The sequence below is a fragment of the Canis lupus genome, chromosome 30 (assembly GCF_011100685.1).
Source record: "Canis lupus familiaris isolate Mischka breed German Shepherd chromosome 30, alternate assembly UU_Cfam_GSD_1.0, whole genome shotgun sequence".
Classification (NCBI taxonomy): domain Eukaryota; kingdom Metazoa; phylum Chordata; class Mammalia; order Carnivora; family Canidae; genus Canis; species Canis lupus.
In genome coordinates, this window is record NC_049251.1 from 8780163 (window position 1) to 8804325 (window position 24163).

At 40.2% G+C, this 24163-nt stretch overlaps 1 protein-coding gene across 1 annotated transcript in view; it reads left to right on the top strand.

The window, feature by feature from the left end:
* The window catches only part of RTF1 (RTF1 homolog, Paf1/RNA polymerase II complex component), a 56672-nt gene that overhangs the window by 17353 nt on the left and 15156 nt on the right, over nucleotides 1-24163 (top strand). Inside the window, exons 3-6 of the mRNA XM_038580120.1 lie at nucleotides 12572-12719; nucleotides 13749-13953; nucleotides 22135-22249; nucleotides 22938-23049. Coding sequence (XP_038436048.1) covers nucleotides 12572-12719; nucleotides 13749-13953; nucleotides 22135-22249; nucleotides 22938-23049 — 580 coding nt within the window. The remainder of the gene's footprint in view (nucleotides 1-12571; nucleotides 12720-13748; nucleotides 13954-22134; nucleotides 22250-22937; nucleotides 23050-24163) is intronic.

Here is a 24163-nt window from a genome sequence, read left to right on the forward strand (position 1 = left end):
GATCTAGAACCTTAGTGGAAGAGGGAATGAGGGAAAGGGCTTGAAGCCCTCCTACATGTTCCTCATTTGATTTAAAATACTTTTTTTCCTTTTAGTAATTTCCTAAAGAGAGGCTAGATACCACCGTTCTGTTGTATCTCATAGCCTGCAGTTGGGACGGGTGTGTGTGTATGTGTGTGTTTCGGAGCCCAGCATGGGGCTTGAACTCACAACCCTGAGATCAAGACCTGAGCTGAGATTGAGTTGGATGCTCAAGCGACTAAACCACTCAGGCACCCCTAGGTAAATATTTTTTTAACAGTATACTTATTTTGCTTTAAAGTTCCACTAAAGTCAAAAGTGTTTTTATTATAATGAAGTTTAATTAACAGCTAAAACAGTATTTACCAGTGCCCACATATGCAAATTAGGAATGATTGCATTCTGATTGACTGTAGTGAAGTTTTTAATCGTAAGTAATTCAATAGGCCTGAAATTGCTTTCCACAGCAAGAGGTAGTGAACATAGGAGTTTTTTTCTTTTGTTTTGTTTATTTTTAATATACTATATTAACTAACTAGAGGAACCGTAATTCCTCTCAAACTGATAAAATGACTCAATCTGTTAGAAAAGTAGTGGGCTCAATGAAGTAATAGTTTGCTTTTTTGTTTTTCTTTTAAAAAAATGCATAGACAGGGCAGCCCGGGTGGCTCAGTGGTTTAGCGCCGCTTTCCGCCCAGGGCGTGATCCTGGAGACCCGGGATCAAGTCCCATGTCGGGCTCCCTGCATGGAGCCTGTTTCTCCCTCTGCCTGTGTCTCTGCCTCTCTCTCTTTCTGTCTCTCATGAATAATAAATAAATAAAATATTTTTTATTTTTTTTTATTTTTTTTTATTTTTTAAATTTATTTATGATAGTCACAGAGAGAGAGAGAGAGGCGCAGAGACATAGGCAGAGGGAGAAGCAGGCTCCATGCACCGGGAGCCCGATGTGGGATTCGATCCCGGATCTCCGGGATCACGCCCTGGGCCAAAGGCAGGCGCCGAACCGCTGCGCCACCCAGGGATCCCTAAAATATTTTTTTTAAAAAATGCATAGACAATATGGGAAAATCTTGAAGTAATTCCTTTCCCCACTATTCCTACACGAACTACTTTTATTTTTCATGTTTCCAAAGTTGGCTTCTGTGGGTTCCTTTGAAGTATTTGGTTCTCCATATTCCTGTTATTAGATCGGAGTCCTGGGTATACAGTTACTATAGGGATTCCCTTTATTATTTTTAGCTGCTTCTACCAGAAGGGCAGAGTATGTGTCAACCTAGTATTAGAGGAGTCCAAAACTTGTACCAGTGGAGATCCAGTTCTAAAAGCTTCTATGGCTTATGATTCCCTTTGTCACTCATAGCTACTTAACCAAGTCTAAATGTCCTCATCTTAGAATGCTACCCAACTGCTTATGTGCTTCTTAGAGAATAAGCTAACACATAAGCTGCACCCTGCTCAGTGGGGATGAGACTTGGAGTAACTTCCCCCCACAAGGTTCTTAGCTCTTACTGCTGCCTCTGGGTCCCAGGTCCACCTGCTACGTAGAGTTCTACTCCAGCCTCCTTCTCCCCACCTCCTGTTGGAATAGCAGCCTCTATAACATGGTTATTCTGAAAGGTGCCTCCTTGGTTTGTATTATCATATCAGTCTTTGGCCTAGGCTACTAGCTTAGCACAGATCACCTCAAAGCTCAGGTATTTCATTATTTTGGACAGTTAAGCAGGCTGTCCAAAAAGATTTAAATTTTTTTTAAAACCCTGAAAACTACTGGAGAACTCAGTGGTATAACATGAACTCAGATTTATGGCTGCCTTAAAGATATTCTAAGGATCGAGTCCCACATTGGGCTCCCTGCATGGAGCCTGCTTCTCCCTCTGCCTATGTCTCTGCCTCTCTCTGTGTCTCTCATGAATAAATAAATAAAATCTTAAAAAAAAAAAAAGAACTGAGTTAGAAGGCTAATGGGTAGTTTGTTAGAAGGAGAGAGACGCTCTGAGTTCAGAGCCAGAAGGTATCTAGCTAATTGATCAGGGGCAGGTGAAGAAGAGAGAGAAAAGATATTTCCTATGCAGAAAAAAGTGGGCACGTTGGACATAAAGTGTAAGGTTTAGGGAGGGAGGGAATGGTGGATATTTCATGTGTAGTATCTTTGCAGGGAGGAAAACCTAAATTTAATGAAAGAAAATATACTTGTGTATTATTATTCGTGAAGAGATTATTCTCAATGATATCTTGGGGGCACATGTAAAAATAAGATGCAGGACTCTTTCTGTAAGGTTTACATTGACCAAGCTTGGGAAATTGGAAAGCACATCTCAATAGTAGGTCTTTGTGCCATGGTGTGGCATTTTGGTGCTATCCCTTCCTGTCCCTGAAAGCATTTGATAGGAAAAGCATCACTAGGAGTGCATATAGGAGTGGCAGGGAGGAAAAATGATGAGGAGAGAGCTAGCTATTGCTCATTCACAAGATAGGGGGGTAAAAATGACCCAAACAAAAATGTCCATTTGTTAGGAAGAACAGAGTCCTAAACCAAGTGTTTCAGAATCCTTTTTTTTTTTTTTTTTAAGATTTTTATTTATTTTAGAGCAAGTAAATAGGGGGAAAGGGCAAAGGGGAGAGAGAGGGAGAGAGAGAATCTCAGGCAGACTCCCCGCCGAGTCCAGAGCCCTACATGGGGCTCGATCTCAGGACTCCAAGATCTTAACCTGAGCCAAAAACAAGAGTTGGACGCCTAACCAACTGAGCTACCCAGGCACCCTCAGAATCCTACTTAAAAACCTGGTGGGTCTAGGAGCCTGGCTGGTTCAGTTGGTGGAGCATGTGACTCTTGATCTCAGGGTTGTGAATTTGAGCCCCACATTAGGTGTAGAGATAACCTAAAAATAAAAAAATCTTTAAAAAAAAAAAAAACCTCATGGAGCAGCCCGGGTGGCTCAGCGGTTTAATGCCACCTTCAGCCCAGGGCATGATTCTGGAGACCCGGGATCAAGTCCCACGTCAGGCTCCCTTCATGGAGCCTGCTTCTCCCTCTGCTTGTGTCTCTGCTTGTGTCTCTGTCTCTCTTTCTCTCTGTCTCTCTCAAGAATAAATAAATAAATAAAATCTTAAAAAAAAAAAACCAGGGTATATCTCAAAGAAACAGCTATGCTGAATAAGAAGAAAACCCCAATTTCCTTATTTGTTACTAGTAAAAATCACATTGAAAAAAACAAGAAAACCCTTTTTTTATTGTTCAAAATCAAATAAAACTGCCTTAGACAAAGTAAGGAAACTCCTGAATTATCTGATACCCTCTGCCTAAGCAAGAGTTATTTTTAAAAGTTTCCTGTATGGTCTTGTTTTCAGCATTTTTGATAAATAAAAGCAGTTGGCCCAGCCCTGTAGTTCAGTACTTGTCACACCTGTTTTTTCTTCCCTAGAACTTCTCCCTTTCTTTCTGGAGGCAATTATGCCCCCACTGCCTCTTTGAAGACTTTGCTCTTCTCTTGCTTTTCCCCCATTTCATTTGCTCTACTTTCTTTCTGAAGCTGCTGCTTTCTCTTTTTTTTCTTATCTGATCTTTCAGATTCTCTCACTTGGATCTAGTTGCACTCCTATTCCCACTCTGTTATCGCTTACTGGTTCCAGTATTTTTATTAATAGAACATTTTGAAAATGGGGCAGCCCCGGTGGCACAGCAGTTTAGCGCCGCCTGCAGCCCAGGGCGTGATCCTGGAGACCCGGGATCGAGTCCCACGTCGGGCTCCCTGCATGGAGCCCGCTTCTCCCCCTGCCTGTGTCTCTGCCTGTCTCTCTCTCTCTCCCTGAATGAATAAATAAATAAATCTTAAAAAAAAAAAAAGAACATTTTGAAAATGGTACAACTTTTCCTTATAAATTCATTTAATAACAACTTCTCTGGGAAGTCAACCTAGATATCCAAGAGCATTTTGTGATTGCTTTACCATACAGATAATACCTAATTAGCACAAGCTCTCAAGAAAGGCCTTCCCTGCTAAGCTAGTATTTCCCTGTGTGTATATTGGTTTAGTGGAGTTTTCATACACACTATACCTCTGGAACAAGATGTTCCACTTAGATGAATTACCCTAGTACTGAAACTAAGTCTTTAAAAATCTAGAAAATCACTATACTTGAAATTTTTTGATACGTATTATTATATATAGTTTTTCTTGCTGATTTAGTCATGATTATGAATGGCAGTTGCTTATATTGTGAAATAAGGACTTCCAGAATGTGTGGTAGTGCATTTTACATCTTTTCTTTCTCCTCTGTGAATGTAGGTAAGGAGTGGCTATTGTTCTCCTCTTTAAAATTAAAAAAAAAAAAATTTAATTTATTTCTTTGACAGAGAATGAGAAAGAGCACAAGCAGGCAGAGGGAAAGAGAGAAGCAGGCTTCCCACTGATCAGAGAGCCCAACTTGGGGCTTGTTCCTAGGACCCTGGTATCATGACCTGAGCCAAAGGTAGATGCTTAACCGACTGAGCTCTCAGGCACCCCTCTTCTCCTCTTTTGGTAGTCTCTCTACTCTCAGCTTCCTGCATCTGATCTGTGCTGGGGTCAGGAACCCAGGTGACCCGCTGTAGTTTAAGTCTGAATGCTCTGCTTTATATTTATGTATGTATGTATGTGTGTATGTATGTATGTCACAGAGACAGAGAGAGAGAGAGGCAGAGACACAGGCAGAGGGAGAAGCAGGCTCCATGTACTGGGAGCCTGATGTGGGATTCGATCCTGGGTCTCCAGGATCGCGCCCTGGGCCAAAGGCAGGCGCTAAACCGCTGCGCCACCCAGGGATCCCCTGAATGCTCTGCTTTAGTACTTGATTTTAGCAACAGCTATGTGGATTCCTTACAAGCCTTTTTTTTTTTTTTTTCTTTACATACTTCTTGGCTCTTGGCTATGTAGATAACAGACAGTAGCACTTGATTTACCTAGACACTATAAAATCTCATCATAAAAATTTGGAAAAATGGGGGCACCTTGGTGGCTCAGTGGTTGAGCGTCAGCCTTTCACTCAGGTTGTGATCCCAGGTTCCTGGGATTGAGTCCCGCATCAGGCTCATGTCGAGAAGCTTATTTCTGCCTCTGCCTATGTTTCTGACTCTCTCTCTCTGTCTCTCATGAATAAATAAATAAAATCTTAAAAAAAAAAAAAAGAATTTAGAAAAATGAAGTGATTTTCATGGACCACTTGTTCAAACTTGTTTATATTCTGATACTTCCACCAAGCAGTGGAATGGAGGTACTGATTATCTTTTACATTTTTTTGTATGACTGCTGTTTCACTTTTGTTTTTTCTCCATAACTAGGCTGTAAGTTTTTGTGACTGAGTGTAGGGATTCTGTGTGTTTTCCAATTAAACATATGGGATGGGGTAACCCAGGTGGCCCAGTAGTGTAGCACTGCCTTCAGCCCAGGCATTGAGTCCCACGTCGGGCTCCCTGCATGGAGCCTGCTTCTCCCTCTGCCTGGGTCTCTGCCTCGCACTCTCTATGTGTTTCTCATTAATAAATAAGTAAAATTAAAAAAAAAACATATGGGATGTCTTAGAATACAGTAGTATCGTTTGTACTTTGATTAGTTACACAGTAGAAGGTAAAAGAAAGCTTTAGTTATCCTTCATATTCTTCATACCTTTCATACTCTTTAATATTCTGTTAAATTGCATTTATTCTTTAACTCTGCTGATCCTTCTCTACCTTCAGGAAAAAAACAAAACACCAAAATCAGGAACCATGTCTTCCCCCACACACCTCTTTGCTGGTCCCCGTCAAGGTCTAGAATAATGACTACAGAATCTTTTTGATAGTTGCTTTGACTTAGTATTCCACTCAGTTCATGAAGAATCCTACAACTTTAAAAATCCAAGAGGTCAGGGCAACTGGGTGGCTCAATGGGTTAAGCGTCTGCCTTTGGCTCGGGTCATGATCTTGGGGTCAAGCTCTCTGCCTCTCCCCCCAGCTTGTTCTCTCTCTCTCTCTCTATCTCAAATCAGTCAATCAATCAATCAATCCAAGGATTCATAGAGATCATCTGGACTCCCCTTTTTCAGATATTAAAACAGGCTTAAAGAGTTCCTTTTCCTATCATAAAATAGTATCCTATCTTTATATAGAATTTCATGGTTTCTGATGTGGTCTCTCTACTTCTCTTATTCTCTCTCCTTTGAGTCTCAAACTACCCTGATAGGTAGTCAAGGTAATATTACTATTCCTACTGTACAGATAAGGAAACACTCTCAGGTTAAGGGCTTGGGATGTATTCCAGTTCTTTTAACCCCTAAGTCTAGTGTGGTTTATCACTAACCCAGCTGTTCTTGAACCCTACTTAACTCGATGTATTTCATTTTACTTGTAAATTCATTTCAGAGTAACTGCCCTGCTGTGGATTCTATTCTGGATCCTGAGACCTAGAATATGATCTTCCTTGCCCATTAGACATAGAAGTTTCTTTGCTTTTCTGCCTCAAGATGTTCAAAATCCTGCATCTCAATGCTACCCAAGTCCAAAACAACCACTTGCCACCCCATGTTCCTGATCTGTCAGCTGAGTGCCAGTAAGGTCATCTGCTTCCCAGAGTAGGACCTGCTTACCCCACCCCCACACATTCAAGCTGGCACAGGGTTGTATAGTACTAACCCTCCTTGTATCATTAGATAATGCTGCCCATTATAGTATCTGTTACATCAGTGAGAGTCAAAGTGCTGATCTCTTTTAATTTAGTAGTTAAGATCACTTCTTTCCAGTCTCTGTTTGAGGTTTTCCGGACTACTTGTATACATGATGCTTCCCTGGTGATATGTGTGGGCCTGCCTCCACGTAGAAGGCCCAGGAGAGCAGGTAGTCATGTGTATGACAGTCCTGATGGGCAGCACATCCTTGGCGTCTCCCAGATTATTTTTGAACAGCTCTCACTGGGGGATACTCTGGCCTCTTTACTCAGATGCCCATCAGCAGGCGCTTATCTTCTCATTCTCACCTTCTGTATGGTACTTTTTAGGGCACTTTCAAGGTCACAGCAGAGCCTGCCTTTCAGTAGAGTCACAGTTCCCAAAACAATTTTAAGATGCTGGGTCAGGGGCACCTGGGGGGCTCAGTCAGTTAAGCATCCAACTCTTGGTTTCAACTCAGGTCAGGATCATATGGGTTGGCAGATCGAGCCCTACCTCTCAGGCTCCATACTCAGCGGGGCGTCTGCTTGAGGTACTCGCCCTCTGCCCCTCCCCCCATTTGTGAGTGCATGTGTGCTCATGCCCCCCCTTCTCTCTCTTTCTCTCTGTAAAATAAATCTTAAAAAAAAATGGGGCACCTGGGTGGCTCAGTGGTTGAGTTGTCTGCCTTTGGTTCAGGTCATGCTCCTGGGGTCCTGGGATTGAGTCCCACATCGAGCTTCTCACAAGGAGCCTGCTTTTCCCTCTGCCTATGTTTCTACCTCTCTCTGTGTCTCTTACGAATAAATAAATAAAAACTTTTAAAAAATAAAAATTAAATGCCAGGTCACTTCCTGTTACTCTCTGCTGGATGAGGAAAGCCTAAGAGCATCCCTTTAATTCTGTCCTTTACAAAAAAAAAAAAAAAAAAAATCCTGTCCTTTACTTTTCAGACTCCATTTACTACCACACTCTGGCAATGAAAGAAGGATTCGTATACCTCTGTCTTAGGGTCAACAGAATAAGACTTTTGAATAAGACTTTTTCAGGGACAGGGAAACAACCTCTGAGCTCTGTAACTAGATTAAGGTATTTCTGTATTGATGTTGTCTGCCATAAGCTTTGACCCTGTCCTTTGTGATTTATCAGAGACTGTCATCTTGGGAGAAGAGATGTTGAGCAAATATTTCAAATAGGTGCTTAGACCAAAAACATTCAAGAACTTGTAGTTTGGGGCAGCCTGGGTGGCTTAGCGGTTTAGCGCCACCTTCGGCCCAGGGCATGATCGTGAAGACTCGGGATCAAGTCCCACGTCGGGCTCCCTTCATGGAGCCTGCTTCTCCCTCTGCCTGTGTCTCTGCCTCTCTCTCTCTCTCTCTCTCCCCCTCTCTCCCCCTCTCTCCCCCCGTCTCTCATGAATAAATAAATACAATCTTTAAAAAAATGGGGGGACCAGTCTCATTATTATTTATGTATTACTATTTAATGTAGAGAAAGACACTCAAATGAGTTCTAGTAATCTTCCAAAGATTTTTTTTTCCCCTGGAGAATAGACACAGGCAGAGGGAGAAGCAGGCTCCATGCAGGGAGCCCGATGCGGTACTCGATCCTGGGACTCCAGGACCACGCCCTGGGCCAAAGGCAGACACTAAACTGCTGAGCCACCCAGGGATCCCCTGGTCCCCAAATTTTAAGTGATTGTATATCTTTGGGTGGTAAAATACAAGTAATTTTTTTTAAGGTTTATTTACTTTAGAGAGAGAGAGCATGAGCACAAGTGGCAGAGGGAGAGGAAGAGAGAATTTCAAATAGACTATGTGCTGAGCATGGAAACCATTAGGGGGTTTGATCTCACAACCCTGAGATCACCACCTGAGCCAAAACCAAGAGTCTGAGGCTTAACCAACTGCACCACCCAGGTGCCCCCAAATGATTTTTTTTTTAACTTTAAAAGTATTTTCCTATGTCTTCAAAGCTTCATATAAAGAGCATATATTGTTTTTAAAATTAGATGTTAAATTTAAATAAAGGTTTATCAAAAATAAGATACTTTTTTAGAAAGTAAATATACAAACGGCTTAAAACAGCTTCTCGGTACTAAAAGCCATATTTGGGCAGCCCCGGTGGCTCAGCGGTTTAGCGCCACCTGCAGCCCAAGGTGTGATCCTGGAGACCCGGGATCGAGTCCCACGTCGGGCTTCCTGCATGGAGCCTGCTTCTCCCTCTGCCTGTGTCTCTGCATCTCTCTCTCTCTGTGTGTCTATCATGAATAAATAAATAAAATCTTTAAAAAATAAAAGCCATATTCATAAGAATATGTATTTTTATTTTTTAATATTTATTCATTTTTATTTTAGAGCACAAGCCAGGGAAGGGGTAGAGGGAGAGAGAGAGAGAATCTCTAGTAGACTCCTCACTGAGCAAGGAGCCGATTGGAGCCCACTGTAGGGCTCAATCTCACAACCCTGAGATGATGACATGAGACCAAATCAAGTCAGTCCCTTAACTGACTAAGCCACCCATGTGTCCCAAGAATTTAGTATTTTTTAAAATAAAGTCACATATGGGGGAGGGGGGGAGCGGGGAATAAAAAAAAAAAAGTGAAGTCACATACATTATTATAATTCCCCCAAAACCCTGTCACATATAAGTGAAGCTGGTTGTTTACCAGGGGCATGACAGACTCTATTGAGTCCGGGTCATGGAAGATGAGGTCACTTTATTGTCTCATTTCTTTTGAGATTGTTGGAAGGAAAAAAATGAGAGTCCATTCCCACACTCAGATTTAACCAGGAAAACCCTTTTTAAGTCAAAACATTTTATTTTCTTCTATTTTTACTGTTATCTTTCCTCCTTTTACCCCAAGGGATAAACATCATAGACTACACATGAGTGATAGTTGCTAAGCTCAAGCAGTGGCAGATTGAAGCAGATAGAGGATAGAAGGATAAAGTGCTTCCTGACACCTCCTGAATTCAAATCACTTGTGGGACTTGATTTGATATTTGTCTTTTTTGCTCTCGTGAACACAGTTTTTCTTCTTCTAGGGAGTTCAGAATTGGCTCTGTTGCACATGATAAACATAAATCTGTAGACAGAAATAGACCTAGCCACTCTTAACACACATGTGACACTGGTAGCTTGACCTTTACCCTCTTGGCCTCTTCACATTCCCATTGGTAGTAGTACAAAGGGCCAAGAAAACACCTGTTTGGAAGAGGTTTAATAACCAGCCAATAAATATTGACTCCTTATTATGTTTGTAGTTGTGCTGTTTCTTATAACCAAAGCCAGTGCAAAGGGTGTTTTATACATTATTGCCTGTGGAAATATGTGTATTGTCAGCACAGGAAGTTGATACATTTTAGCTCAGTTGACAAAGAAATTGAACCTTTTGGCCTCTTTTGGATTTTTTCAAACTAACCTAAAAATTACCTTCCTTGAGTGATTAAAGTTTGATATGGTTGAAAAGTAGGCTTTAGAGGAGAAGCATTGGGATTCCTAAATAATGATCTAGGTGTTGAAATGTTTAGTTTGAGAGGTAAATTCACTTATAAAAAAAAAAGTTACTATTCACTCATTTAATATATCATTCTAAAACATGTGACCTTTTTTTTTTTTTTTTTCCACTTTTCCCTTCTTCCTGACTCTTAAGTACAAAAATAAGTGGCAATTAAAATAACCAAGGGTTCGGGCAGCCCAGGTAGCTCAGCGGTTTAGCGCCGCCTTTGGCCCAGGGCGTGATCCTGGAGACCTGGGATCAGGTCCCCCATCGGTCTCCCTGCATGGAGCCTGCTTCTCTCTCTGCCTGTGTCTGCGTGCCTCTCTCTCTCTCTCTCATGAATAAATATATAAAATCTTAAAACACACACACACACACACACACACACACACACAGGAAAAATAACTAAGGGTGCCTGGGTGGCTTAGTCAGTTAAGGAGTTAAGTGTCTGCCTTGGGCTCAGGTCAGGATCCCCAGGGTCCTGGAATGGAGCTCAGCAGGGAGTCTGCTTATCTCCCTTCTCTCTGTCCCTTCTGCTTACACATGCACACGCTGTGCATTCTCTCTTTCTCTCTCTCAAATAAATCTTTTTTAAAAATAAAGTAAATTAAAATGTGAAAAGGACTTTAATCCTTTGATTTTTCAATATTTTATTCTGGCAGACCCTTAAGGGCTCTTAAGAATAGCTCATAAGGAACATTTCTAAGATGAAAACCCTGCCAGAGCTATTCCTCTACCACCCTCAAAACCCTCCAAAATAAGTTTACTTCTGATCTTAACTATTGAGGTAGGAAATTAATTTATGATCACATTATACAAGAAGCAAAGACTTTGTATTTTTGTTAAATAGTAGATGTAGAAAGTTTCTGTTAATACCAGATCTATAATTCAATGTGATGCTGAAAAAATGAAGATGATTTTTTTGTAGTACATAAAATAAAGCTCCCAAGTAAGGTATGTAATAAAGCTCCCAAGTAATGTATGTAATGTATTTTTCACCTAAAATCAAGTATTTTTCACCTAAAATCATCCTCCTAAAATTGATGAGTTAAAATATCAAAGGAGGTGTGGTTCAAATAACCAAATAGAATTTAACAGCCTTTCCCCCCCCCCAAAGATTTGTTTATTTATTTGAGGAGGAGGAGGAGGGGCAGAAGAAGAGGTGGAGAGAGTCTTAAGCAGACTCCGTGTTGAGTGTGGAGCACAACACTGCGCTTGATCTCACGACCCTGAGATTGTGACCAGAACTGAAACCAAGAGTCAGATACTGCCCCATGAAGATACTGCCCATGCAGGCACCCCATTATAACCAAATAGTTTTTGTGAATTTTTAAAACAATCATATATAGTCTTTCATTTTTATAATTAAAGTGCTTGATAGAGACAATGTTACTGGCCTTGAGGTGACTATGTATTGCCTGCCTATTATTTGTTAACCCAAATTGCAAGCTCCTTATGTTTAGACATAGTATCTCCTGTTCATGATCCAATTTAAACATTATATTGTAGTGTTAAATATGCAGGTTAAAAAAAGAAAGAGGGCAGCCCGGGTGGCTTAGCGGTTTGGCGCCACCTTCGGCCCAGGGTGTGACCCTGGAGACCCAGGATTGAGTCCCACGTTGGGCTCCCTGCGTGGAGCCTGCTTCTCCCTCTGCCTGTGTCTGTGCCTCTCTCTCTCTCTCTCTGTGTGTCCCTCATGAATAAATAAATAAAATCTTGAAGAAAAAAAAAAGAGAGATACACATGTATATCTATTTAATAATCTTGTTTACACTCTGCTTCCATGCAGTTGGTACCAGTGCTACCATCCATGCCAGGAATTGACCTTCATCCTTCTCCCCCTATGCTTTCTACAGTTTTCTCCTGCTACCAAGCTTTATTCCCTGCCTTCCTGGGACCCACCCCAAAACTAAACTGTCTTCTGTGTGATGAAATCCAGATACACCAACCCCTAGCAATTACTGCCCTCTCTGCCCCCAGGAAACATTAGAAGCTGTGTTCTGTACCAACTGAGTTAATTAGCTCAGTTGATTTGCCATAAGGTTCATATGTTTTTCCATTGTGATGAAAAGTACATTATTTAAATTTTATGTTGATTATATCCATTATCTATTTACTGTCTCTAAGAAATTGCAAACTGAAAGTTAGGAAGTTTTTTTTTTTGTTTTTTTTTTGTTTTGTTTTGTTTTGTTTTGTTTTTAAGTTAGGAAGTTTTAACCAAGGTTTCAAAAATCCATATCTTTCTTCATATAAAGTATTTTTATTTTGGTTTGAAAGCAGTAAAGACTCATAATCATTTTGATGAATATCAGGGACTCAACTCTTGACTTTTCCAGCTTTTCCCAATAAAATCCCTGTTTCAGTTTTCTTTCTTCTTTTCTCCTTGTAGTGGACATTTGGGAGCAATAAAAATAAGAAGAAAGGAAAGGCCAGAAAAATAGAGAAGAAAGGAACCATGAAGAAACAAGCCAACAAAACTGCCTCCTCAGGCAGTTCGGATAAAGACAGTTCTGCTGAGAGCTCAGCCCCTGAGGAAGGTGAGCCCAGTGGCCCAGACCTGGGGTGAACTCCCATTCTTGTCAGGTTGAAGCTACAGAGTCAGAGATGGGGTGAGGTGGGCATGGGCCTGAATTACAGCATGGCCTCCATCTTTATTGCAGTGGTCCATAACCTTTTCAGTGGTCATGGGTCCTTTGAGAATCTAAATGAAGCAAGAAAAATATATAATTCCAAAGGGCTAGTGAGGCCTCTGGAGCCCATCCATGAAGAGTCCCTTCATTAGAGCCTCAACTCACTTTACCCTTTCTCTTGGTTACTTATGCATGGTCTGGCTGAGGAGGAAAATCCTCGAAACAGATACACAACTCAGTAAAATATATATATATATATATATATATATATATATATATATATATATATTCTTATTTTGAAATCAGCTCCAGAATTTTTGCTAACACTAAGATAAAATTGGACTTGTTCCAGGACTAGAATGATAAACTTAACATATCTTTTAAGAAATAACATTTATGTACAAACTGGCCTTTATAGAATTGGCCAAACCTGTTTTTAAGCACGTCTGTGAATGTTAGCTCAAACTGAATCAAGCAGAGTTCTTACTAAATTGCTAGTTTAACTTAATACTCATTTGTAATGTATACTGCCTTTTCCATCACCCTTTATCCTGTAAGGATCCAGTTTCCTTGAGAATTCACCAGTCGTTGTAATGACTCATTAAAACATTGAATTTTTTAAATGTCAACTAATAAGTATACAAGAAATGTTTGAAAATCACCATTTTTTAACCATTATGGTAATAATTAATTTACTTAACAATTATGAGTCTTAGGAGTGCCTCGATGGCTCATTTGGTTGAGCATCTGATTCTTGATCTCAGCTCAGATCTTGATCTCAGGGTTGTGAGTTCAGGCCCTGCATTGGGCATAGAGCTTAGTTTAATAAGGTGGGGGGAGGGGCATAGGGGTAATGATTATCAACCCTGTAGGGTCATCTCTATGGCTTCAGTCTTCTGTAGCATAGCCTAATCTTGTGTTTGGGCCTTGTTGTAGGTGAAGTATCAGATTCTGACAGCAACAGCTCCTCCTCCAGTTCAGATTCAGATTCTTCCTCAGAAGATGAAGAATTCCATGATGGCTATGGAGAAGACCTCATGGGTGATGAGGAAGACAGAGCCCGTCTGGAGCAGATGACAGAGAAAGAAAGAGAGCAAGAACTGTTCAACCGCATAGAAAAGAGGGAGGTGTTGAAAAAAAGGTAAGGTTGTAATTCCTTAATAAAATTCACATTTGGAGCCCTGTCTTCCCAGAATTCAAAACCTAGAACTTCTAATAGTTTCTGAGGTATCTGACTATTCTTCCAGCATGGTGGTTTTTTTTTTTTTTTTTAACTCAAATGTTAAATTGCCTTTTAAAAAAAGGGGTGGGGGGATCCCTGGGTGGCGCAGCGGTTTGGCGCCTGCCTTTGGCCCAGGGCGCGATCCTGGAGACCCGGGATCGAATCCCACGTCGGGCTCCCGGTGCATGGAGCCTGCTTCTCCCTCTGCCTGTGTCTCTGCCTCTCTCTCTCTCTCTATGTGACTATCATAAATAAATAAAATTAAAAAAAAAAAAAAAGGGGGGTGGGGGACATCCCTGGGTGGCTCAGCGGTCTAGCGCCGCCTTCAGCCCAGGGCATGATCCTGGAGACTGGGGATCGAGTCCCACATCAGGCCCCCTGCATGGAGCCTGCTTCTCCCTCTGCCTGTGTCTCTGCCTCTCTCTCTCTCTCTCTCTCTCTCTCTCTCTCTCTCTCTCTCTCTCTCCCCCCCCCCCTTCCTCTCTCTGTCTCTCATGAATAAATAATAAAATAAAATCTTAAAAAAAAGATTTTATTTATTTGAGAGACAGAGAGAGAGAGAGAGAGCACATAAGCAGGAGCAGAGGGAGAGGAAGAAGCAGACTCTTCTGCTGAGCAGGGAGCCCAACATAAGGCTCAATCCCAGGATCCAGGGATCATGACCCAAACCAAAGGCAGATGCTCAACCAACTGAGCCACCCAGGTGCCCCTTAAATTGTCTTTTTTTTAAGATTTTATTTATTCATGAGAATACACACACACACACACACACACACACACACACACACACACAGGCAGAGACACAGGCAGAGGGAGAAGCAGGCTCCATACAGGGAGCCCGACATGGGATTCGATCCCCGGTCTCCAGGATTATGCCCTGGGCCAAAGGCGACGCTAAACCACTGAGCCACCTGGGCTGCCCTTAAATTGTCTTTTTTTTTTTTAAAGATTTATTTATTTACTCATGAGAGACACACTCTGAGAGAGAAAGAGAGAGGCAAAGACACAGGCAGAGGGAGAAGCAGGCTCCTAACAGAGAGCCCAGTGCGGGATTCGATCCCGAATCTCGGGATCATGACCTGAGCTGAAGGCAGGCACCCAAAGGCTGCGCCACCCAGGCATCCCCTTAAATTGTCTTTTGATAGTCAAAATCTACTTCAGTATTTCCTGAATTACTTTTGCCATATTTAAATGGCCAAAATTTTTCCTTATAACAGAATTTCAGAGTAAAAATAAATATATTTTCTGTTTCTAGAAATAAGAGTCCTCAGAACTAGGAGCCTTTTCTACCTACCTAATACCATGAAAGAAAAATAGAATTTTCTCTGACTGCAGTTAGTTGCATTTCATCTGGGGAACCTGTTTGTTCCTTTTGGAGACCGTATTAAGTATGTAGTAAGTTACCCTGGACAAGAATATTTAGCTTTCAGTCAGCAGCAACTAGTAAACATTTGTTTTGATTATAAATACTTTTAAGGTTACCTGTGTTGGAACAAACAGGACTGAAGAAACTGTGCTGGTGTTGCCTGGTGGTTAGAGATGGCTTAAAATTTGTATTTCTGGACTGTGGTGAACTAATGAGATTCTTGTATAAGGCCAGTAGGGCCCTATGATAAAATCCCAGAGTAGCTAGAGAATAATGGGTGGCTCATATCAGACTTGGGTTTTATTGTTTTCACCTCATACTAATGAGACAGTTGGCTGAGTCAGTGACTTTTTTCAGTGACTAGAGAAATGTTTACAGGGATGATAACTTAAAACAGAAGTTCAGAGCCATTCACAGAAAATTGGTACTTTTTTGTAGTTCATTTGTTTAGCTGTAAGGCAGCACATTATAGTAACTCAGAAACTTTTTCCTATTCACTTAATAAAAGTCTTTATAGGAGCTCCTTGGTGGCTGAGTCAGTTAAGCATGGACTCTTGAGCTCAGTTTGGGTCTTGATCTCAGAGTGTTGAGTTCAAGCCCTGTATTGGGCTCCATACTGGGTGTGGAGCCAATCAATCAATAAATAAAAAATCTTTATATGGATCTCATTTAATAATTTTATTGAGATATATTTTGTATACAATAATCCACCTGTTTAAAGTGTACAATTCAGTGGCCATTATATATTCACAAAGCTGTTTCTCACAATTTCAAAACATTTTTATCACCCTTGGAAAGAAATCCTGTATCACTACTAGTCATTTCTCTCTTTCCTCTCAAGCCTCCCAGCCCTAGGCAACCACTAATCTAGTTTCTGTCCCTACAGATTTGCCTATTTCTGGACATCTTGTGTAAATGGAATCATACAACATGTAGTCTTTTGTGATTGGCTTCTTTCACTTGGCATATTTTTTGAAGTTCATCCACATAGCATATCAGTACTTCGTTCCTTTTTATGGCTCAATAATATTTCTTTGTATGTATATACCATATTTTGTTTATCCATTCATCTGTTGATTGACATTTGGGTTGTTTCCACCTTTTGCTACTGTGTATATTGCTACTATGAACATTCATATACAAATATGTGTTTGAGTATCTATTTTCAGTTCCTTTGGATATAGATCTAAGAGTGGAATTGCTGGGTCATTTGATAATTTTATGTTTAATTTTTGAGAAACCATCAAACTGTCATTCACAGCAGCTGCATGATTTGCTTATCTACCAGCAGTATAGATATCTCCACATCCTTGCCAACACCTCTTATTTTCCCCTCATTTTGATAATATCTACCCTGGTTACGTAAAGTAGTATTTCATTGTGGTCTTTATTTTTATTTTCCTATTGCTAATGATGATAAGCATCTTATGATATCTTTGTTGGCCATTTATCTATCTTTGAAGAAACGTCTGTTCAAGTCCTTAACCCATTTCTTAACTGGTTTTTTTTTTTGCTGTTGTGTGGTAAGAGTTCTTTGTATAGTCTCCTTTTTTTTAAAGATTTTATTTATTTATTCATGAGAAAGAGAGAGAGGCAGAGACACAGGCAGAGGGATAAGCAGGCTCCATGCAGGGAGCCCAACATGGGACTCGATCCTGGGACTCCAGGATCATGCCCTGGGCTGAAGGCAGCACTAAACTGCTGAGCCACCCAGGCTGTCCTATAGTCTGCTTATCAGACCCTTATATAAATGACTTACAAATATTTTCTCCAGTTCTGTGGGTTTTATTTTTTTCACTCTCTTGCTAGTATTGTTTGGTACACAAAAACATTTAATTTTGATGAAGTACAATTTATTTTTTTCCTTTCTTGTTGAAACTTTTAATGTCATATCTAAGAATATTGCCAAATTCAAAGTCATGAAGATTTACCCCTATGTTTTCTTGTAAGAGTCTTATAGTTTTAGATCACTGGTCTATTTTGAGATCATTTCCATTTATCTCTGTGTCTGTCTTACACAGTTTTGTTAACAGTAGTTTTGTAGTCAGTTCTTGGAAAGTGCAAGTCCTCCAATTTTTTTTTTCAAGATTGTTTTGGCTATATGGGGCCTGTTACATTTCCATATGAATTGTAGTATCAGCTTTCCCTGCAAAAGCAAAAGAAGCAGTTGGGATTTTTATAGAAATTGTGTTGAATCTGTGGATCAAATTTGGGAGCGTTGCCACCTTAACAATATTAAGTCTTTCAATCTATGAACTATCTTTCTACTTATTTAGATACTCTTTAATATCTTTAAATACTGTTTTACAGTTTTGGGTGTAAAAGGCTAGCACCTGTAAATTTATTCCTAAATATTTTATTCTTTTCGTACTATTACAAATTGATGTTTTCTTTGTTTCATTTTCAGATTGCTCATTGTAAGTATATAGAAATACAATTAATTGTTGTATATTGATCCTGTCCCCTCCAACCCTGGTGAGCTCATTTATTAGTTTTAATAGCTTTTAGTAGATTCTTTCAGATTTTCTATATGTAGGGCAGCCTGGGTGGCTAAGTGGTTTAGCACCACCTTCTGCCCAGGGTGTGATCCTGGAGACTCTGGATCAAGTCCCACGTCGGGCTCCCTACGTGGAGCCTGCTTCTCCCTCTGCCTGTGTCTCTGCCTCCCTCTCTCTCTCTTTGTGTCTCATGAATAAATAAATAAAATCTTTAAAAATACATATTTTCTATACATAAGATCATGTGAGCTACAAAAAAAGATAAATTTTACTGGTTCCTTTCTATTTTTTAAAGGCATTCAGTGTTTCATCAAGTATTATGTTAGCTATGGTTTAATTTGTTTTGTTTTGTTTTTTAAAGATTTATTTATTTATTTATTCATGAGAGAGAGAGAGAGAGAGAGAGAGGCAGAAACACAGGCAGAGGAAGAAGCAGGCTCCATGCCGGTAGCCTGACATGGGACTCGATCCGGGGTCTCCAGGATTGTGCCATGGGCCAAAGGCAGGCGCTAAACCGCTGAGCCACCCAGGGATCCCCCAGCTATGGTTTTTTCATAGATAACCTTTTATCTATTTGAGGAAGTTCTTTTCTATTCTTAGTTTTTTGAGAGTTTTTATTTTTTTATTTTTTAAATTTATTCATTTATGAAAGACAGAGAGAGAGACAGGCAGACACAGGTAGAGGGAGAAGCAGGCTCCATGCAGGGAGCCCGATGTGGGACCTCATCTCAGGTCTCCAGGATCACGCCCTGAGCCAAAGGCAGGCGCCAAACCGCTGATCCACCCCGGGATCCCCCAGTTTTTTGAGAGTTTTTATCAAGATACGTGTTGGATTTTGTCAAATGCTTGTTCTGGGTCTGTTGAGATAGTCATGGTATTTTTGTACTTTATCAATAAAAGGTATATTACAGTGATTGACTTTCTTACGTTGAGCCAACCTTGCATATCTGAGATAAATTCTATACTTGGTCATAGTATATCATACTTTTTATAAGTTGCTGGACTTAATTTGCTACTATTTTGCTGAGTTTTATGTCAGTATTCATGAGATATTGACCTATACTTCTCTTGTAATGTTATTGTCTGGTTTGGTATCAGGATAAAAATAGACTCATAGGGGATCCCTTGGTGGCGCAGCAGTTTAGCACCTGCCTTTGGCCCAGGGCGTGATCCTGGAGACCCAGGATCGAATCCCACGTCGGGCTTCCGGTGCATGGAGCCTGCCTCTCCCTCTGCCTATGTCTCTGCCTCTCTCTCTCTCTCTGTGTGTGACTATCATAAATAAATAAAAATAAAAAAAATAATTAAAAAAAATAGACTCATAGAATGATTTGAGAAGTGTTTCTTCTCTTTTTTGAAAGAATTTGGGAAGAATTGATGTTCTTTTTTTTTATTTTTTTTTCAATTTTTATTTATTTATGATAGTCACACACACACACAGAGAGAGAGAGAGAGGCAGAGACACAGGCAGAGGGAGAAGCAGGCTCCATGCACCGGGAGCCCGATGTGGGATTCGATCCCGGCTCTCCAGGATCGTGCCCTGGGCCAAAGGCAGGCGCCAAACTGCTGCGCCACCCAGGGATCCCTGATGTTCTTTTTTGAATGTTTAGGAGAATTTTCCAGGGAAGCCATGTGGGCATAAGCTTTTCTTTTGGGGAAGTTTTAAAGTTACTATTTCAGTGTCTTATTACAGGTCTATCTAGATTTTTCTCTTTTTTCTTGAGTCAGCTTTGGTGGTTTGTGGCTTTTTTTTTTTTTTTTTTTTTTTTTTTAAGATTTTATTTAAAATGAGAGACGCAGAGGGAGAGAGGCACAGACACAGGCAGAGGGAGAAGCAGGCTCCATGAAGGGAGCCCGACATGGGACTTGATACTGGGACTCCAGGATCACACCCTGGGCTGAAGGCAGCGCTAAACCGCTGAGCCACCCGGGCTGCCCGGTTTGTGGCTTTCTAGAGATTTTTCCCATTCTGTCCAAATTACCTAGTTTGTTGCCATATAGTTGTTCATAGTGTTCCCTTATGATATATTTTTTATTTCTGTAAGGTTGATAGTGATGTCTCTTCTTTCATACCTGATTTTAGTAATTTGAATGTTCTATCATTTTTTTCTTGGCCAATTTAGACAGAGGTTTGTCAATTTTGTTATCTTTCTGAAGAAGCAACTTCTGGTTCCATTGATGATTGTTTTCCTATTCCATGTTTTCATTAATTCCTGCTCTAATTTTTATTAATTCTTTTTTTTTTTTTTTTCTGCTTGCTTTACATTTAGTTTTCCACTCTGTTCAGGTAGAGGTAAAGTTACTGGTTTGAAATATTTTTTTTAAAATAAGCTCTGTGTCCGGCATGGGATTCGAACTCACAATCCCAAGATCAAGAGTCCCATGCTCTACCAAACTCAACCAGCCGGTCAGCAACCCCTATCTTCTTTTTTTTAATATAGGCATTTAGAGCTATATATTTCCCTCTTGGCACTGCCTTAACTACATCCTAAAAGTTTTATTATGTTGTGTGTGTATTTTCAGTCCTCAAATTGTTTTCTAATTTCCCTTATGATTTTTTTTTAATTTTTATTTATTTATGAGAGAGAGAGAGAGGCAGAGACACAGGCAGAGGGAAAAGCAGGCTTCATGCACCGGGAGCCCGACGTGGGACTCAATCCCGGGACTCCAGGATTGCGCCCTGGGCCAAAGGCAGGCGCCAAACCGCTGCGCCACCCAGGGATCCCCTCCCTTATGATTTTTCTTTGACCCATTAGTTATTTAGGAATATGTTGTTATGTGTGGTGGGTTGTTGTTGTTGTTGTTTTAAAGATTTTATTTATTTATTCATGAGAGACATAGAGAAGTAGAGACATAGAGGGAGAAGCAGGCTCCATTCCATGCAGGAAGCCCAATATGGGACTCAATCCCAGAACTCCAGGATCACACCCAGAGCCAAAGGCAGATGCTCAATCGCTGAGACACCCAGATGTCCCTAGATTGCATTTGTTGAAGAGAATAGTGTATTCACTACATATTTGTTCATTATGTTTGCTGGTGTGGAGTTTGGGGAAGAGGGCAGGCATTTTTCCTCATGAAGAAAGATGGAGAGTGATTTTTTGTTGTTTTTATTTTTGTTTTAAGATTTTATTTTTAAGTAATCTCTATACCCAGTGTGGCGCTTGAACTCAGAACCTGGAGATCAGGAATTACATGCTTCACCAACTGAGCCAGCCAAGCATCCCAAGAGTGGTGTTTTTAAGATACAGTGTTTGTCCTGACCACCTTAAAAAGGTGACAGTGGGGGCATCTGGGTGGTGAAACTCTTGGTTTCGACTTAGGTCGTGATCTCAGGGTTGTGAGATTGAGACCCAAGTTGGCTCCAACCTCGGTGTGGAGTCCACTGGGGATTCTCTCTCCCTCTGCCCCAATCCCCTGCTCTCTCTCTGTCTCTCTAAAATAAATAAATCTCGGGACACCTGGGTAGCTCAGTGGTTAAGCGTCTGGCTTCAGTTCAGGGCGTGATACTGGAGTCCCGGGATCGAGTCCCACATCGGGCTCCCTGCTTCTCCCTCTGCCTATGTCTCTGCCTCTCTCTCTCTCTCTGTCTCTTATGAATAAATAAATAAAATCTTTAAAATAAATAAATAAATCTTTTTTAAAAAGTGTGCCAGTGGCTGTCTGTGGTTTCATTCTGTATCTAATGGAACATCATTGCAGTTAATTCAGAAACCATCTATTTTCTTGTTATGTGAAGGTTGAAGAAGAGCTGTGTGTTAACCAACAGGATACACCAATATCCAGAATGTTTTCTCATTTTAAGTCTGTTCCAACTTAATGCTTTCAAGTATTTTTGATGTACTTATGTTCAATATTTTTAATATTTTTATAAGGTACATTGGAGTTTCAGGCAGCTCAGGTGGCTCAGCGGTTTAGCACTGCCTTTGGCCCAGGGTGTGATCCTGGAGACGCGGGATCGAGTCCCACGTCAGGCTCCCTGCATGGAGCCTACTTCTCCCTCTGTCTGTGTCTCTGCCTCTCTTTCTGACTCTGTCTCGCATGAATAAATAAAGTAAATCTTAAAAAAAAAAAAAAAGGTACGTTGGAGTTTCTTGCAGGAAACCAAGATGTTTAACTCCTCCCCCTTGCTTATTTTTCCTCCCCCCTACTTACTTCCTTTATCCTATCTAATAGAAATTAGTTTTTGTAAATACTTCATTGCCACCTAAAAACCAAAAAAAAATATCTTTTAACCAGATTTGAAATCAGGAAAAAACTAAAAACAGCCAAAAAGAAAGAAAAGAAAGAAAAGAAGAAAAAGCAAGAAGAGGAGCAGGAAAAGAAAAAGCTGACACAGATTCAAGAATCTCAGGTAGGAAATTCAGTGATCCTTGTTATCAAAAAAAAAATAAACCTCAATTTTGAGTGTGTGTGTTTATGTAAAAGATTTAATTTTTTTTATAAAAAGATAGTTTTATATTAATCAACCTAGTTCAGTTAGTACAAGACATGCTGTCTTTATCTTGCAGGTTCATTAACCTCTGTTCATAACATTTCACCATTAGCCAGGCTGTTTAATTCCTTAGAAATTCTTCACTCAAATCTGCTTTTAAAAAAACAGCTCACTGGTGTGTGAGCATTCCTTAAGGGAAAGTTGATAAATATCCTGTCCCAGGTAGCTGGATTGGTTATGAGGTTTATTCAGGTGTGTGTCATCCTGGACTCGGTCATAAATGTAGCTGCAAAAATTAGTCATCTCTGCGTTCATCACACAAGGCTTGTTGAAAATATCAACAAATATTAGCCATGTCTAGGGTGTCTTCCAGAAAGTGTTTATTCCTGTAATTCTTAGGTTTTCTGTTTATTAGGCAGGTAAGAGCAGGGGCTGGCTTTATGCTATCCTCTTTGTCCACTAGAGGATGCTCTCTTCCCTTAAACAAGTTTCCATTTTTGTACCCCACAAAGATTCACACTGGAAAACTGAATTGATTGTTAGGTATAGAGAATGTTGTCATTGGCAGTTATTGAAAAGAGCCATCCTACATATTTTTCCTTCCCAGGTAACATCCCACAACAAGGAACGGCGTTCCAAACGGGATGAGAAACTAGATAAGAAATCTCAAGCCATGGAGGAGCTAAAAGCAGAGCGAGAAAAACGGAAGAACAGAACAGGTCAGTGGGGAAAATGTAGTATCTACTTTGTGTCTGTGATTATAGGATTTGACTTTCTGATGCCCATTTATGTTTTCCCCCCTTTTATCAGCTTTTTTTTTTTTTTAAGCTCTTGATTATGGGAAATTTCAAACACATACAGAGAATGGTATAATGAACCTCCATGAACCCATCATTGAGCCTCAACAATCAACTCATAACCAATCTTGTTAAATCTGTATTCCCCTCTTTGATCGGGTTATTTTGACATAAATTACAGCATCTTTGTATTTTAACCATAAATATTTCCATATTTGTCTTTAAAAGATAAGGACTCTTGTTTTAAACATAACTACAATATTATTATCACATCTAAAAAATCATAACAGTAATTTTCTTAAGATTATCAAATATCTACTCAGTGTTCAAATTTCTCTAGTTGTTATGTGATTAAACTATGCTAATTTGGTTTTTGAATCAAGGTCTTAAAAATATCCACACGTTGTGATTTGTCAGTATGTCCCTGAAGTTACTTTATCTGTATAGGGTTTCCTATTGATCTCTTTTTCCCTCTTGCAGCTTATTTTGAAGAAAGTAGGTCATTCATCCTATAGTTTCTCAGATACTGAGTGCATCCTATTGGAGATGTTGAATGTGTTTCTGTAGACTCTTGAATCTCCTGCAATTAGTCAGATACTAGGTACATCCCATTGGAAGTGTTAAATGTGTTGCTCTAGTCTCTTGAATTTCTTATAATTTGTAGTTAGAACTAGAGAATTAAATAAATTCGCTTTGTCTTCTGTTTTGGCTTTTGTTTGGAGGAGAAGGCTAAGTTGTAGATGATGGTATTACTTCCATCAGGAGACACATATCTGTGGCTCTCATTTTGTGATATTATTAGCTCTGTCACTTAGCTTTTACCACAATAATGTGAACTAAAAGACTGCTCCAGGGGCACCTGGGTGGCTCAGTTGTTGAACATCTGCCTTTGCATTATCCCAGGGTTCTAGGATTAAGTCCCACCACATTGGGCTCCCCACAAGGAGCCTTCTTCTCCCTCTGCCTATGTCTCTTCTCTCTGCATCTCTTATGAATAAATAAATAAATAAATTCTTAAAAAAAAAAAGACTGCTAC